This window comes from Sciurus vulgaris, assembly GCF_902686455.1.
Source record: "Sciurus vulgaris genome assembly, chromosome: 4".
NCBI classification, from domain to species: Eukaryota; Metazoa; Chordata; class Mammalia; order Rodentia; family Sciuridae; genus Sciurus; species Sciurus vulgaris.
The window spans coordinates 104,690,633-104,707,902 of record NC_136464.1 but is presented as its reverse complement, the minus strand read 5'-3'; the positions used below and the strand labels follow the sequence as shown (position 1 = coordinate 104,707,902).

The 17,270-nt window shown below is 35.7% G+C and overlaps 1 protein-coding gene and 1 pseudogene across 3 annotated transcripts in view; one reads left to right on the top strand and one right to left on the bottom strand.

Annotated features, from left to right (window-relative positions):
- Positions 1–17,270, bottom strand: part of CDK8 (cyclin dependent kinase 8) — a 182,004-nt gene that overhangs the window by 94,523 nt on the left and 70,211 nt on the right. For both annotated transcript variants that reach the window (XM_079136683.1, XM_079136684.1), the window contains exon 2: positions 15,696–15,771. In XM_079136683.1, the coding sequence (XP_078992809.1) occupies positions 15,696–15,771 (76 nt within the window). The remainder of the gene's footprint in view (positions 1–15,695; positions 15,772–17,270) is intronic.
- LOC306660278 (large subunit GTPase 1 homolog) lies at positions 7,872–9,765 on the top strand (annotated as a pseudogene). The gene has a single exon. The product of its transcript is annotated as a large subunit GTPase 1 homolog (transcript).

Below are 17,270 nucleotides of genomic sequence, written 5' to 3'. Positions count from 1 at the left end.
TTTAAGTAAAACAAACTCCAAAACTTTGGCAAAAGAACTCTCCAGGCTGGGGATGTAGCTCAGTTGGTAGAATGCTTGCCTGTTAAGCACAAGGCCCTGGGTTCAAACCCCAGCACAGCTCTCCATCCCCAACCCCCCCCCCCCAAAAAAAAAACCTCTCCAGTTATTACAAACCTACATACAGAGTTATTTTTAGATGTCTCTTAATTTCAACTCCCATACGAAGTCTCACTCCTATATTTAAAAAAGAAACCAGTAGCTTTTTCCTCCTAGGTGCTAAGTATGGTACTGAGCATATAAAATGCATTATCTCACTTAATCATGAATTAAACCCATGAAATATTTATATTACCCCTATTTTACAAATGAAGGCACAGTGGTTTAAGGGGATTAAATAATTTATTCAAGGTCACGTTCATAGGAAGACTTAGAACCAGGCCTAAAATGTATTTAAAATTAACTTCCAAAATGCAAAGTCAGTTCTCATAACTAGCATGATCTAATACCAATACCTCACAGGAGCTATTTTCCTGAACAGTTCTCTGCAAAATCCAGAGACCCAGATGTTTTAAAAATACTGGATGGTTAACTTAACAATGGCAGGCCCATGTAGTCATTCTCATTGCTGCATGGCTAGCTCCTAGCACAATGACTGGCACTTTGAAGGACTTCATTAAGTATTTGGTGAATATATGAATACATACATGAATTAACAAAATGCACAACTAAACTGAAGGATGTTATATAATATACCATTGGGGCTTTTGATCTGTGAACTAAGACCAATGCTTTCATCACAAAAACCAGCCTACTTCTTAAAAAACTTATTTTTTTCCTCAAAATTCATCTAATTAGCCAGACAAAACCTCAGAGAGCAATGACAAAGTAACTATTATAACAGTGGTAAGAGTGTTATCAACTGAATTATGTTCACTCCAAATCATATGCTGAAGACCTAATCCCCAATATCTTGGAATATAACTGTATTTAGAGATAGGGCTTTAAAGATGTAATCAATTTAAAACAGAGCCATTATTAGAGCTGGCCTTATTTCAATCTGACCAGTGTTTCCTAAGAAACTATGAAGACATACAAAGAGAAACCAAGGGTATTGGTATTTCTGAAATGACCACCTGAAAAGACAGCAAGAGAAAGGTCACAGCCAACCCTGTCAACACCTTGGTCTAGACGTGTAGCCCCCACACTAAAAAATAAATTTCTTTGTTTTCTTTATTATCCAGTCTGTAAGTATTTTACTAAGGTAGCCCTAGCAAACTAATAATGTACGTGACTAACACTATTAAGTAAAACACCATGTTAGGATTTTTTTGTTGTTGTTTTGTTTTTATTTAAGGAAGGCATATCAAGAGATAGGTCACTGTGGATTAAAAAAGAAAGGCCACGTGGGATGAGAGGTGGCATCACAAAGTAAAAATCTCTGTGGGGAATCACCTCAGAGAAGATAATTCACACCGAAAACCTTCCAAAAAACCAATATGCTGTGCTACTGCATTTAGCAGGGTTAGCATTAACCAAAAGACCTCTATATGCCAGGCTCTGTGTAAGATGCTTTGCTAGGTCTTTTAAGGGCTTCTGCTGAAGTTCTCTAGTAGGAAACAAACGCAGGTATGCAGACAATTCTGGCTGTAGCGGTAGTAACTAACATTCATTGAATAACACTTTTGGAGTACAGCTAACATTTAAAATGTATTACAGCCTAGTAAACGTTCCAAGTTCCTCACAATAAACCCTATGAGACACTATTTTTATTCCCATGAGGAAAGTGAGATGCAGAGAAATTAAGTAACTTGTTTTGGTCTGACAAATTAGTGAAGTGGCAGAGCCCAGAGGGTCTGGCGGGCATCCTGGCTACCACACACACTACTGTGTGGCTGATGCTGTGACACTGGGAATATGCCATTTTCCCTTCTTATGAAAGAACTTTAGCACTGCGTGACTCCAATAGAATACATGGCATACTAATGCCTAGTTCTTAACATTTTATAAAAATTATTTTTGCCTTTTAGAAAAATTTTTTGTTAAATCTTTTTAAAATAAAAGGTTTTAATACGTTCATACCATGATGGTTCCATCACAGGAATCACTTGTTTTTACAATTCTTTTAGGGGTAAAAAAACTGATTTTCTGAGTACTAAGGTCACTTCTATTAAATCATTCACCCTAAACTCTGACTCACTCCAGCTGTCACATACAACATCACATTTAAAGTTTTAAAATATAAATAAAAAATAAAAATAAATTGATATTTAAAACAATGTAAATAGTGGCAAGTAAGAAAGTAGGTAAGAAAATTACTAATAGTCTCAAAACTGCATTGCTTTCTAATATCAAAATTTTACAACATAGCAAAAGTAAAATAAATTATAAATGTATACCTTAAGTCTGGTGACAGCTGAGTTGAAATCACTGTATTAGACAAAATAATACAAAATTATCTCAAAAAAAATTTTAAAGCTGTGGAACTTTTTCTCAAACAAGTTCTTGAAAATTGATGAAAATCAAGGTGCTTAGGTTAAAGCAGAAGTGAGCTATAAAAGCTGAGTCTGGAGCTCTTTCTCTGCTCCTCCATTCCAACTACAAGATAAACACTTGAAATACTAACGGTCTATTGATGCACAATTTAAAGATGACTAAGTTAAAGGGATTCCAGCTCACAGGAAATTCTGGAAATGTATAAGAAAAACCACTTATAATAAAATGAAGATGAACATATGCAATGCCCTTTGCTTTAGAAGAAATTTTCACAGTTCTTTCCTTCCTTCCTCCCTTCTACAATTACTCTGAGTAAAGACTACATGACAAAACTAGGACACACTGATGAAAAAATGTGTTACCATCTAGTAGGGGTAGGGGCAACTGATTAAAGATATAAGTAAACAAATGAAAAAATTCCTTTATAATTATAATTTTTTTTTCTTATGTAGGATAATTGATCCTGACTCTACAAGGAGCAAGCAGGCCCCAGACATCTCCAAATCCACTTTACTTTTCCTCTAATTCTTGTGTGTCCAAAGACAGGGAATCAAAAACATGCCTTTGTAGGGGGATATACAATTAAAATTCATAAAAAATATTAAACCAACAAGCTGGGTATGACCATAGGAGTAAGAGAGGTGGGTGATGGAGACACTAAGGACCTCTCTGAGGAAGATTTAATAAATGGAAGGCAAGAAGACTGATATCATTTGCCAGAAAATATGGGAATTTTTTGGTTTTACGAATTTCCCCTGTGTATTCTTATCCAGTTACAGCCAATTTTATTTTGCCTATATTCATGCCCATTCCTCCCTTATCTTAAATTATTCTGAAGGAGATTCCAGATATCCTATCCTTTCACCAATAAACATTTCAGTATGTACTTCTACAATAGTCTCTCTTCTTCTGACCACAATGAAAATAAATTAATAATCAATAACTGTAATTTATCTAGAAAAGTCTCATATTTAAAAATCAACAATATATTTCTAAAAATCATGAATAAAAGAAAATTTAAAGTAATTTGCACCAATGCTATTAAAAACACAACATAACAGGAGAGAGCAAGATGGCGGACTAGAGGGTGACTGCATCTCATGTTGCTCCAGAACTCAGGATTCAAGAAGAGGAGGTACTGAGAGGCTCGGGACCAACTCTGAGCCACTTGGTGAGTCTCTTCCACTGGGCGAGGCTCGGCCCGGGCGGCAGGCCCTGACCACAGACAGATTCTCAGAACAGGGCCCAACAGCGAGAGGCTTTCTTGAACAGCCAGCCTCCCCTTTCTGCGCACAGACAGCCCCAATCCCCAGACGCAGTGGCTGCCCAGACAGCAGGCAGGTTCTCAGACCAGGGCCCTGCAGCAAGACACTTCTGAGAACAGCCAGCCTCCCCCTTCCACACATAGTCAGGCTCCCTCTGCAGCAGGCTCAGTCTGCAGGCAGGTTCTTGGAGCAGTACCACCCAGTGAGAGGCTTGGGCTTTCTCACAATGCCAGCCCCCACCCCCGGACTCAGCGGTAGGCCCAGACAGCAGGCAGCTTCTCCGAGCAGGACCAGCCTAGAGAGGCTTCCGTGCACAAATAAGATCCCCTGGCCTGGGCAGCAAGCTGGACACAGGCCCAGACCAGCCATGCCCCAGCCCGCAGTCTAGTTCCCCTTTGGTAGACCATAGGTCAAAAAGTGGAGGCGCCTCTGCCCACTAGCAGAGAACATACCCCACCTGAAGGCCACCACCCCTAGAGGGGTAGCTTTCGTGAGGACCACTGCATTATCAAGTTCCTCCAAAACTTCAGGCTACTGAAGGCTAGGAGGTGATATACTGGAAATCTACAGGGACACTATAAGCCAATAGAAGAAATCTGCAATATCTTAGAGTTCCAATGATACCTGACCAATATGAGAAAACAAGGGAAGAAAATGTCCCAAACAAACCTAGATGCTATATCAATAAAACCCAATGACAGCATGGCAGAAGAAATGCCAGAAAGGGAGTTCAGAATGTACATAATTAAAAAAATTAGGGAAGCAAACGAGATGAAAAAGCAAATGCAGACATTAAATGATGAGATGAAAGAGCAAATGCAGGCATTGAATGATCACACCAATCAACAGTTAAAAGAGCAAATACAGGAAGCAAAAGATCTTTTCAATAAAGTGTTAGGATTACAAAAAAAAAAAAAAAATCCTTGAAACAATAAACCAAATTAAAAACTCCACAGAAAGCATAACCAATAGGATAGAACACCTAGAAGACAGAACCTCAGACATTGAAGACAAAATATTTAATCTTGAAAACAAAGTTGACCAAACAGAGTAGATGGTAAGAATTCATGAACAGAATCTACAAGAATTATGGGATATCATGAATAGATCAAATTTAAGAATTACTGGGATTGAGGAAGGCACAGAGAAACAAACCAAAGGAATGAACAATCTATTCAATGAAATATCAGAAAACTTCCCAAATCTGAAGAATGAAATGGAAAATCAAGTACAAGAGGCTTATAGGACTCCAAATATACAAAATTACAACAGACCCACATCAAGGCACATTATTATGAAAATACCTAACACACAAAATAGAGACAGAATTTTAAAGGCTGCAAGAGAAAAGAATCAAATTACATTCAGGTGGAAACCAATACGGATATTAGCAGATTTTTCAGTCCAGACCCTAAAAGCTAGAAGGGCCTGGAACAACATTTTTCAAGCCATGAAAGAAAATGGATGCCAACCAAGAATCTTATACCCAGCAAATCTTATACCTTCAGATTTGACGATGAAATAAAATCCTTCCATGATAAAGAAAAGCTAAAAGAATTTACTAAAAGAAAGTCGGCATTACAGAACATTCTCAGCAAAATATTCCATGAGGAAGAGATGAAAAAAAATGATGCAAATCAGCAAAGGGAGGAACTATCCTAAAGGAATAGCCAAATAAAGGAGAAACCAAGTTGCGTCAAAAAACAAAAATGATCCAAATGACCGGGAATACAAATAATATCTCAATAATAACCCTGAATGTTAATGGCCTGCACTCATCAATCAAAAGACATAGACTGGCAGATTGGAATAAAAAGAAAGATCCAACAATATGCTGCCTGCAAGAGACTCATCTCAGAAAGAGATACCCACAGACTAAAGGTGAAAGGATGGGAAAAAACATACTATGCACAGGGATACAGCAAAAAAGCCAGAGTATCCATCCTCATATCAGATAATGTGGACTTCAAACCAAAGTCAGTCAGAAGGGATAAAGAAGGACATTTCATACTGCTAAAGAGAAGCATAAATCAGCAAGACATAAGAATCATAAATATCTATGCCCCAAACATTGACTCATCCATGTACGTCAAACAAATCCTTCTCAATTCCAGAAATCAAATAGACCACAACACAATAATACTAGGTAATTTTAACCCACCTCTCTCACACTGGACAGATTTTCCAAACAAAAACTGAACAAAGAAACCATAGATCTCAATAACACAATCAATAACTTAGACAATGGACATATATATAGAATCCAACATCCAACAAAGAGCGAATATACTTTCTTCTCAGCAGCACATGGATCCTTCTCTAAAATAGACCACATTTTATGCCATAAAGCTAATGTTAGCAATACAAGAAGATAGAGATACTACCTTGTACTCTATCAGATCATAATGGATTGAAATTAGAAATAAATGACAGAATAAAAAACAAATTACTCCAACACCTGGAGATTAAATAATATGCTATTGTATGATGAATGGATAACAGAAGATATCAAGAGGGAAATAAAAAAAATTCTTAGAAGTAAACAAGAACAAAGATACATCATATCAAAATCTCTGAGACGCTATGAAAGCAGTACTTATAGGAAAACTTATTTCATGGAGCGCATTCAATAAAAGAAAAAAATCAACAAATAAACGACTTAACACTACAGGTCAAAGCCCTAGAAAAAAAGAACAGAGCAACATCAAAAGTAGAAGAAGACAGGAAATAGTTAAAATCAAAGCCAAAATCACTGAAATTGAAACAAAAGAAACAATAGAAAAAATTGACAAAATAAATAGTTGGTTCTTTGAAAACATAAACAAAATTGATAAAACCTTAGCCACACTAACAAAGAGAAGGAGAGAGAAAACTCAAATACTAAAATTCAGAATGAACAAGGAAATATCACAACAGACACGAGTGAAATACAAAATATAATTAGAAGCTATTTTGAAAATCTATACTCCAACAAAACAGAAAATCTCAAAGGAATCAACAGGTTTCTAGAGACATATGAATTACCTAAAGTGAACCAGGAGGACATACACAATTTAGATAGATCAATTTCAAGTAATGAAATAGAAGAAGTCATCAAAAGCCTACCAACAAAGAAAAGTCCAGGATTTTTTTTTTTTTTTTTTTTTTTTTTTTTTTTTTTTTTGGTGCTGGGGATCGAACCCAGGGCCTTGTGCTTGCAAGGCAAGCACTCTACCAACTGAGCTATCTCCCCAGCTCATCCAAGTTCTACAAAACCTTTAAAGAAGAGCTCATTCCAATACTTCTCAAAGTATTCCATGAAATAGAAGAAGACGGAACCCTCCCAAACTCATTCTATGAAGCCAATATCACCCTGATACCTAAACCAGACAGAGACACATCGAGGAAAGAAAATTTCAGACCAATATCCTTAATGAACATTGATGCAAAAATTCTCAGCAAAATTTTAGCAAATTGCATACAAAAATATATTAAAAAGATAGTACACCACGATCAGGTGGTTTTTATCTCAGGGATGTAAGGTTAGTTCAACATCCAGAAATCAATAAATGTCATTCACCATATCAACAGACTTAAAGTCAAGAATCACATGATTATTTCAAAAGATGCAGAAAAAGCATTTGATAAAATATACCATCCCTTCATGCTCAAAACACTAGAAAAAATAGGGATAGTGGGAACATTCCTTAACATTGTAAAGGCCATCTATGCTAAGCCCATGGCCAATATCATTCTAAATGGTGAAAAACTGAAAGCATTCCCCCTAAAAACTGGAACAAGGCAGGGATGCCCTCTTTTACCGCTTCCATTCAACACTGTCCTTGAAACTCTAGCCAGAGCAATTAGACAGACCAAAGAAATTAAAAGGATACGAATAGGAAAAGAAGAACTCAAACTATCCCTATTTGCTGATGACATGATTATATATTTAGAAGAACCGGGAAATTCCACCAGAAAACTTTTAGAACTCTTAAGTGAATTCAGTAAAGTAGCAGGTTATAAAATCAATGCTCATAAATCTAATGCATTTTTATACATAAGTGATGAATCTTCAGAAAGAAGTTTGGAAAACTACCCCATTCATAATAGCCTCGAAAAAAATAAAATACTTGGGGGTCTTTGGGCCAGTCCCTTATCCACCATCAGAGTCAGCAGAGCCAGAGCCACCGTCACACTGACCCGTGGTTGCACACAAGTGAACTCAATGATGGCTATGATTGGGTTCACCTTAATCTTCAGTCTGTGACTGAACAGAGCTCTCTTGATGACTTTCTTGCAACTGCAGAACTTGCAGGAACAGAGTTCATAGCTGAGAAGCTTAATATTAAGTTTGTGCTCCCTGAGGCTAGAACTGGACTGCTGTCTTTTGAAGAAAGCTAGAGAATTAAGAAACTCCACGAAGAAAACAAACAGTTCTTGTGTATACCAAGGAGACCAAATTGTGGAGAAAAAAAACTAGCCCAGAAGAACTTCAACAGGCAGAGAAAGATAACTTCCTAAAATGGAGACATGAGCTTGTCCGGCTAGAAGAGGAACAAAAGTTAATATTGACACCTTTTGAACGAAATTTGGACTTTTGGTGCCAACTCTGGAGGGTCATCGAGAGAAGTGATATTATGGTCCAGATAGTAGATGCTCGAAACCCACTCCTGTTTAGATGTGAAGATTTGGAGTGTTAAGTGAAAGAGACAGATGCTGAGAAGGAGAACATTATTCTGATAAACAAGGCCGACTTGCTGACTGCTGAACACCAGAATGCCTGGGCCACATACTTTCAAAGAGAAGATGTGAAGGTTATTTCTGGTCAGCTTTGGCTGAAACTGCTCACCTGAATGGTGACTCTAAGGAACAAGTGAACAGAGATGCTGGAGAAGCCAACACATCTGAGTCTGAAAACTCCACAGTTTTGAGGAGAGTGAAATTCCACACAGGGAGACTGACCATCTTCCAGACAGGGATTCTCTCTCAATTCTTCTAGTGATGAAGATGATAGTGAGTATGAGGACTGTCAGGAGGAGGAGGAGGAGGAAGACTGGCAGACATGCTCAGAAGAAGGTAACTGCCCTGATGAGGAGTCCTTTGCTCAGGGCTGGAAGGAAAGCTGCACTGTGGACTCTGAGACTCAGGGCAGGAAAACCCCACAGAGGACACAGATACACAATTTTAATTACCTGGTATCAAAGTAGGAATTACTGGAGCTCTTTAAGCAGCTGCACACTGGGAAGAAAGTGAAAGATGGGCAACTTACTGTTGGACAGATGGGCTACCCTAATGTTGGTAAAAGTTCAACCATCAACACCATCATGGGCAACATGAAAGTATCTGTGTTTGCCACACCTGGTCACACCAAGCATTTCCAGACTCTCTATGTGGAGCCTGGCCTATGCTTGTGTGACTGCCCAGGCCTGGTGATGCCATCCTTCATGTCTACCAAGGCAGAGATGATTTGCAATGAAATTCTCCCAAATGACCAGATGAGAGATCATGTCCCACCGATATCACTAGTATGCTAGCATATTCCACGACGTGTTTTAGAAGCCACCTATGGCATTAATATCATAAAACCTAGAAAAGATGAAGATCCCTACTGACCTCCAACCTCAGAAGAATTGTGGACAGCTTATGGATATATGTGAGGATTCATGACAGCACACAGACAGCCAGACCAACCTCAGTCTGCATGCTATATCCTAAAGGATTATGTCAAAGGGAAACTACTATATTGCCATCCTCCTTCTGGAAGAGATCTTGTGACATTTCAGCATCAACACCAATGATTACTAAGGAATGAAACAAATAGTGATGAATAAAAACACAGCCGGGTGGAAATAAAAAAATAAAGCATTTCGAAAATGTAGTTGACAGAACTTTTTTTCATCAAGAGAATGTGAGAGGGGCTGGGGATATAGTTCAGTTGGTAAAGTGCTTGCCTTGCATGCACAAGGCCCTGAGTTCAATCCCTGGCACCAAAAAAACAATACAAAACAAAAAAAAAAAAAAAAAGAGAGAGAGAATGTGAGACCTTTGACCAAAGGGGTTCAGGCTGTGATAGGTTATAAGCCTGAGAGTGGCCTGGTGACTGCAGCTACTCTGACCTCGGAGAATGGAGCCGGGAAGCCCTGGAAAAAACATGGCAACAGAAATAAAGAAGAGAAAAGTCATAGACTCTACAAGCACCTGCATATGTGAACCTGTGCTGCAACAGAAGTGGCATCTGCATTGTGCAGATGGAAAAGAACAGAAGCTGCTTGTTGCCTCTGGAACTTTTCCAAGGCTCTGGTGCTTTTCCCCTGCTCTAGTGGAACGCAGCCACACTCACCAGTCTTGAAGTCAAGACAGAAGGGGTCCCGGAAACAACAGCTCTGACTCATTGGAACCCCAGAAACATAGTCCTGTAGGAGGCTGAACTTCAGATGAGGGAATGAATAATGTGTATTTGTTTGTGTAACATATATACAAATGCATATTAATTTGAGTTGGGATGTTTTTGAAAATATACTAAAATTAAATTGTCAAAAATAAAATAAAATAAAATAAAATACTTGGGAATCAATCTAACAAAAGAGGTGAAAGATCTCTACAATGAGAACTACAGAACACTAAAGAAAGAAATTAAAAGAAACCTTAGAAGATGGAAAGATCTCCCATGTTCTTGGATAGGCAGAATTAATATTGTCAAAATGGCCATACTACCTAAAGTGCTATACAGATTCAATACAACTTTGATTAAAATCCCAATGAAGTACCTTACAGAAATAGAGCAAGAAATCATGAAATTCATCTGGAAGAATAAGAAACCCAGAATAGCTAAAGTATTCCTTAGCAGGAAGAGCGAAGCAGGGGGTATCACAATACCAGACCTTCAACTATACTACAAAGCAATAGTAACAAAAATGGCATGGTATTGGCACCAAAATAGGTAGATCAATGGTACAGAATAGAGGACATGGACACAAACCCAAATAAATACAATTTTCTCATACTAGACAAAGGTGCCAAAAATATACAATGGAGAAAAGATAGCCTCTTCAACAAATGGTGCTGGGAAAACTGGAAATCCATATGCAGCAGAATGAAACTAAAACCCTATCTCTCATCCTGCACAAAACTCACCTCAAAATGGATCAAGGACCTCGGAATCAGACCAGAGACCCTTCACCTTATAGAAGAAAAAGTAGGTCCAAATCTTCACCTTGTTGGCTTAGGATCAGACTTCCTTAACAGGACTCCCATAGCACAAGAAATAAAAGCAGGAATCAATAACTGGGATAGATTCTAACTAAAAAGCTTTCTCTCAGCAAAGGAAACTATCAGCAATGTGAACAGAGAGCCTACAGAGTGGGAGAAAATCTTTGCCACTCATACTTCAGATAGAGCACTAATCTCCAGAATCTGTAAAGAACTCAAAAAACTCTACACAAGAATACAAACAATCCAATCAACAAATGGGCTAAGGAAATGAACAGACACTTCACAGAAGAAGATCTACAAGCAATCAATAGATATATGAAAAAATGTTCAACATCTCTAGTAATAAGAGAAATGCAAATCAAAACTACCCTAAGATTCCATCTCACCACAATTAGAATGGCAATCATCAAGAATACAAGCAACAATAGGTGTGGGTAAGGATGTGGGGAAAAAGGTACACTCATACATTGCTGGTGGGGTTGCAAATTAGTGCAGCCACTCTGGAAAGCAGGTGGAGTTTCCTCAGAAAACCTGGAATGGAACCACCATTTGACACAGCTATTCCACTCCTTGGCCTATACCCAAAGGACTTAAAATCAGCATACTACAGAGATACTGCTACATCAATGTTCACAGCTGCTCAATTCACAATAGCCAGATTGTGGAACCAACCTAGATGCCCTTCGATTGATGAATGGATAAAGAAACTGTGGTGTATGTGTGTGTGTGTGTATACACACACACACACACACACAAATGGAATATTACTCAGCCATAAAGAATAATAAAATTACGGCATTTGCAGGCAAATGGATGAAACTGGAGAATATCATCCTAAGTGAGATAAGCCAATCTCAAAAGACCAAAGGACCAATGATCTCACTGATAAGCAGATGATGACACATAATGGGGGGTGGAAGGGGGGCAAGAATGGACGAAGGACGGACTGTATAGAGGGAAAGGAGAGGTGGGGGATGGGGGAAGGATAAAATAACAGAATGAATCAAACACCATTACCCTATGTAAATGTATGATTACACAAATGGTATGCCTTTACTTCATGTACAACCAGAGAAACAACATGTACCCCATTTGTTTTAAATAAAAATAAAAGTAAAAAAGGAATAAATAAAAGAAACACAACAAAATTTGTGGAATCAAGGTAAAACACAACTTAGAAATTTATAGTTTTAAATGCTTATATTAAATTACTTAAAAAAAAAAAAAATCGATGGCCTAAAGTTCTACCTCACAAAGATAAATATAAGCCCAAAAGTAAATAAAAGGAAAGTGAAAAAGAGCTTAAATTGATGAAGTAAACACAAAAATTACCAGAATCAGCCACAAAAGAAGAAACTCATTATCAAACATAGATATGAAAAGATAGTAAGGGAATAAAATAACTTTGTGTCAAAAAATTCAACAATTTAAATGAAATGTACAAGACTACATAAAATTTTTACTTATTAAAAACACAAGATGAAAAATAAAATCTGAAAGGTTTTATATCTAATAAGGTCAAATACTGGTTGGTGAAGTCTATAAAATATTTAGGGATGAATTAATGCAGATATTACCCAATCTGTCAGAGAACAACAACAACAAAACAATGCTTTTGCCATGTGTTGTGGCACATGCCTGTAATCCCAAGGGCTCTGGAGGCTGAGGCAGAAGGATGGTGAGTTCAAAGACAGCCTCAACAACCTAGTGAGGGCTTAAGCAACTCAGGGAAACCCTATCATTAAATAAAATACAAAAAAAAAGCGGGGGAGGGGGGGCTGGGGATGTAGCACAGCAATTAAGCAACCCTGAGTTTAATCCCCAGTAGCAAAAAATCATTAACAAAAACTGTGCTTTAACATTTTTACATAAGAGCATAATTCCAATATGAAAACCTGACAAAACATTATATCCTATTAGAAGTAAGAAAATGATGAAACAACATCCTTCAAACTCATAGATATAAAAATCCTTAATGGTGTATAGCAAATCACATCCAGCAATACATCAAATATAAATTATCTCAGGAATGCAAAATTTGATAACACTACAAAATTAATGTAACTTATGAATTTAAGTACATATTTCAATTTATATACAAAAAATAGTATTTATGAAAAAATTCTCAGGAAAACAGGAATGGAAGGGAATTTTCTAAAATCCTTCTCAATGGCATCAATGAAAAACCTATAGTTAACATTATACTAAGTGGTGAAACTGAAAACACTTCCCCTAAGATAGGGAACAAATCAAAGATACCTGCTCTCACCATTATTCAACATTACACAAAACACCCTGACCAGTGCTATGTAAGGAAAGAATAGGAAACAAAAAGCATAAAGATAGAAAAAAGTAAATATATCTTATTCATAGATGCCATAATTATTTATGTAGAAAATCTCAAGGATAAACAAAAACCTGAATTTAGAAATTAATTTAGAAATGTCTCGGTAAATTTAGAAATGTCTCAGATATGCAATACACAATTTAAAAAAATAGAGTACAGATGGAACAAATGAAAAATGAAATTTAGAAAACAATTCCATTTAACATAATATGGTTTTAAATTGATGTGTGAAGAATGAATCTAACAAAAGGTGTGCACAACCTCTGCATTAAAAACTATAAATATGAAACATTGTTGAAAGAAATTTTAAAAACCTTCTAAAAGGGAAAGTATGTCTTTCCATTGGCTTTAAAGACCCAATATTATTAAGATGTTAAATCTCTCTGGATTCATAAAAATTATAATTCCAGCAGGTACTTTTTAAAAGAGAAATTGACTAGCCAATTCAAAATTTATATGATAATGCAAAGGATCTATAACAGTTCAAAATAATCCTAACGAAAGAATAAAGTTGGTAGCCTTACACAACCTGATTGTGTAAGTCTTGCTATAAAAGTAGAATAATCTGGTACTGGCAGAAAGTTAGACCCAGAGGTCAATGGAACACACTACACAGTCTAGAAACAGACCCATATTCACAAAATCCTTTAAGAAAGATGTCTTCAATCAGATTAAAAAAAAAAAAAAAAAAAAGGCATAAAAGAAAAAAAACATTTGTAAATTAGATTTCATCAAAAGTAAAACTTTATGCTTATCTTAGATTGAAGAACCACAATTAAGTACATTAAAAGCAGACTTTCCTATATCTTTTCGCATTTACCTGAATTTAGTTTTCCTCATAAGTAAAGATAACCAAGTTTGTTCCAGAATTGAATGGAGTTTTGTATTTTTAAAACATTTTGTTAAAAAAAATAACTAAAAGAAAAGCATATGAAGTATAAGCTCAATAAATTTTCACATATTAAACCCTTGGAAGGAGACCCAGATTGAGATTAAAATTCAGAACACAACTAGCATTCTCTTAAGTTCCCTGTCCTACTGCTTGTCACTGTTTTCTCAAGGGCAATCACCATCCTGATTTCTAACATCACTGACCATAGTTCTTGGATTTTAATTCCTTAATACTGACTTGAGGGGCTGGCGTTGTGGTTCAATGGTAGAGCGCTTGCCTAGCATCTGTGAGGTACTATAGGCTCGATTCTCAGCACCATGTAAAAATAAATAAATAAAACAAAGGTATTGTGTCCATCTACAACTAAAAAATATTCAAAAATAAACTGATTTGAATAAATAGAACAGTAAGATGCTGAAGAACTGACAGTATATATATATATATATATATATCTTGTCTTAAGATTCAAGTATACAAATTTATCAATTAATTGAAATATATCTTCCAATGTGATATACATTCAGTTAAAAATGCCCTCCCTTACATCCCTCATTAGAAGTAATTCTTACATGTCCTTCAACACCTGGAACCTTCCTTGATTCTCTTATCATTCCCACTCTTCTATCATGGTGCTTGGTCTACTGTTTATTTCCTTCCCCAGAATAGTATAAATACTTGAGGCTGGGGACCTCAACTTATTCTGTATTTCTTTACTTTTCCTTCTGTAATCACTGACCTTGTCAACACAGTACATAATAAAGAATGTTGAATGAAGATTCACTGGCATACAGTCTGATAAACAAGTATAATAATTTAAATTAATATTTTTAGGTCATAAAAGCCTTTATGTGTAGAGAAGAGGGCTGAATATATATGTCCTAGAATATTCTGATTAAAGCCAGAAAAAATTAATTTGGTCCCACAGTTTTATAACTGTAACAACTAAAGTAAAATCTCAAGGAAGTAATGCTGAGTTTAAATGTATCTGTAATTATTAAGTAATGTATTAACATGAAGAATACTTCCCCTTGGAATCAAAATTAGAGTCTAATTATCATATGGAAAATTATGCCTCCAAAAGAAAAAAGTGTAAGTTTTTACACATTCAGATGAACAAATAAAACTATAATCACATAACACAATCTCATTTCAATTTGACATAAGTAATGAAATTAATTTTATCCTATTAAAATAGAAATAATTTTATATGGACTAACCACTTTCACTAACTCAAATGAAATAATTAGTAACAATTATTAGTGACATCTATTGAAAAGATATATATTCATATAAATAACAGATTCATTTTACCTCAAGTAATTGCATTTATATTATATAGAACGTTTTGCACATGCCATCTTTACTTCTCCTTAAAAGACAGATTTTTATAAATATTTAATATGAAACATATTCATCAGCTTTCAATAAATGATGTCAATACAACACAGAAACCTACACAGTTGAAAAGTCAGTTGATAGTAACAATAATTAAAAGAGCTTCACTTACTGCTATTTCTCTACATGCCGACATAGAGATCCCGGTTCCTTCTATCTGTTTTAATGCATAGTCTTTATCATCCTTCCTGTAAAAACAAAGCTATTTTAATATACAATCAGATCTACATTTATATACATTTTAAAGTGAAATAGAAATAAACATAAATCACATTTATTGCACATTTGATACTTCAAATGTAATATGTTATATAGGAAAAACTTTTGAGATAACCTGGGTCTTCTATTATTTGATAAGAAAAATTATCTTAAAAGGAACAAAAAGATTTATTCAAATTTCCACAGTTATGTGCAAAAAATACAGATTCAGAGAATGTCATGGTGATAAATTCTTTCTATTCTAATATTTGCATTATTTTCTCTACATATGCTGATGTGTTTGTATATATACAATAAGAACATAAAACAAAACTTGCTTTTAAAAACCAAATCAGAATATCAGTGGATCAAAAAGAAAGCATCACAAAGCACAAAATGGTTATAATTTTAAAAACCTGTTATAATGATCATAATCTGATAATGAATAAATTAGGTCATCCCAAATACCTTCAAGAGATGTTCACTCAACATATATTTATGGGTACTTTCTAAGTATTCAGAACTGTGGTGGGTACTAAAGGTAGAACAGGAATCCATCTCCTATGCAACTTTCTGTGTCTAATCAGATAAACAACCAAACTGCTATATAATACAATATAATATGTGCTATGATAACATAAGAATAAACCACAGAGACATTATCCAAAGGTTCCTTTCATGGAAGACCCAAGCAAAGACTTCTCAAAGGAAGTATCATATAACTGAGACCAAAATGGCTGTTCTCAAACTTTTGGGATTCAGTTCCCTTTTCTCTTTACTAAGGACCTGAAGAACTTCTTGTTTGTTATATCTATCAATATCTACCCTATTAAAATTTTTTAAAGATGTGAACACATTAAAACACAAATGCCAATATCATGCATTAGCCATCATCAAAGCCGTGATATCACACATTATGTCACCTCTAAAAGAGTCTACTGTACACTCGTAAGAAGAAAAGGCAATTAATGTCATAGCATTATTATGAAAACAATGTTGATCTTGCAGACCCTCTGAAAGGAACTCAGAGACACCCAAAGATTTCTGGATTACACTTTGAGAACTGCTGCATTTGTATCAGTTAAGAGGTACTCAGTGTGAAAGCATGTGAGGTGAGAGAAAACGAAGCATTTTAGAGAGAATGGATACAGCTACAGCTGGAGATAAGGCCAGGAATAAAATCAGAACCAGATCATGACAGACTTTTTACTCAAAGAAAAACAATAGGAAAGGTGTCTTTCGGGCTAGGGTTGTAGCTCAGAGATAGAGCCAAGGCTTGCCTAGCATGTGTGAGGCACTGGGTTCGATCCTCAGCATCACACAAAAATAAAAATAAATAAATAAATTTTAAAAAAGGTCAATTGACAACTAAAAAATGTTTTTAAAAAAAGAACGAATAAATATAAAAATTTTAAAAATAACAGGAAAGTGTCTTTAAAAGCTTTTTAAAGAGAGTATTAATTATATATTACTTGGAAAATATATCTTT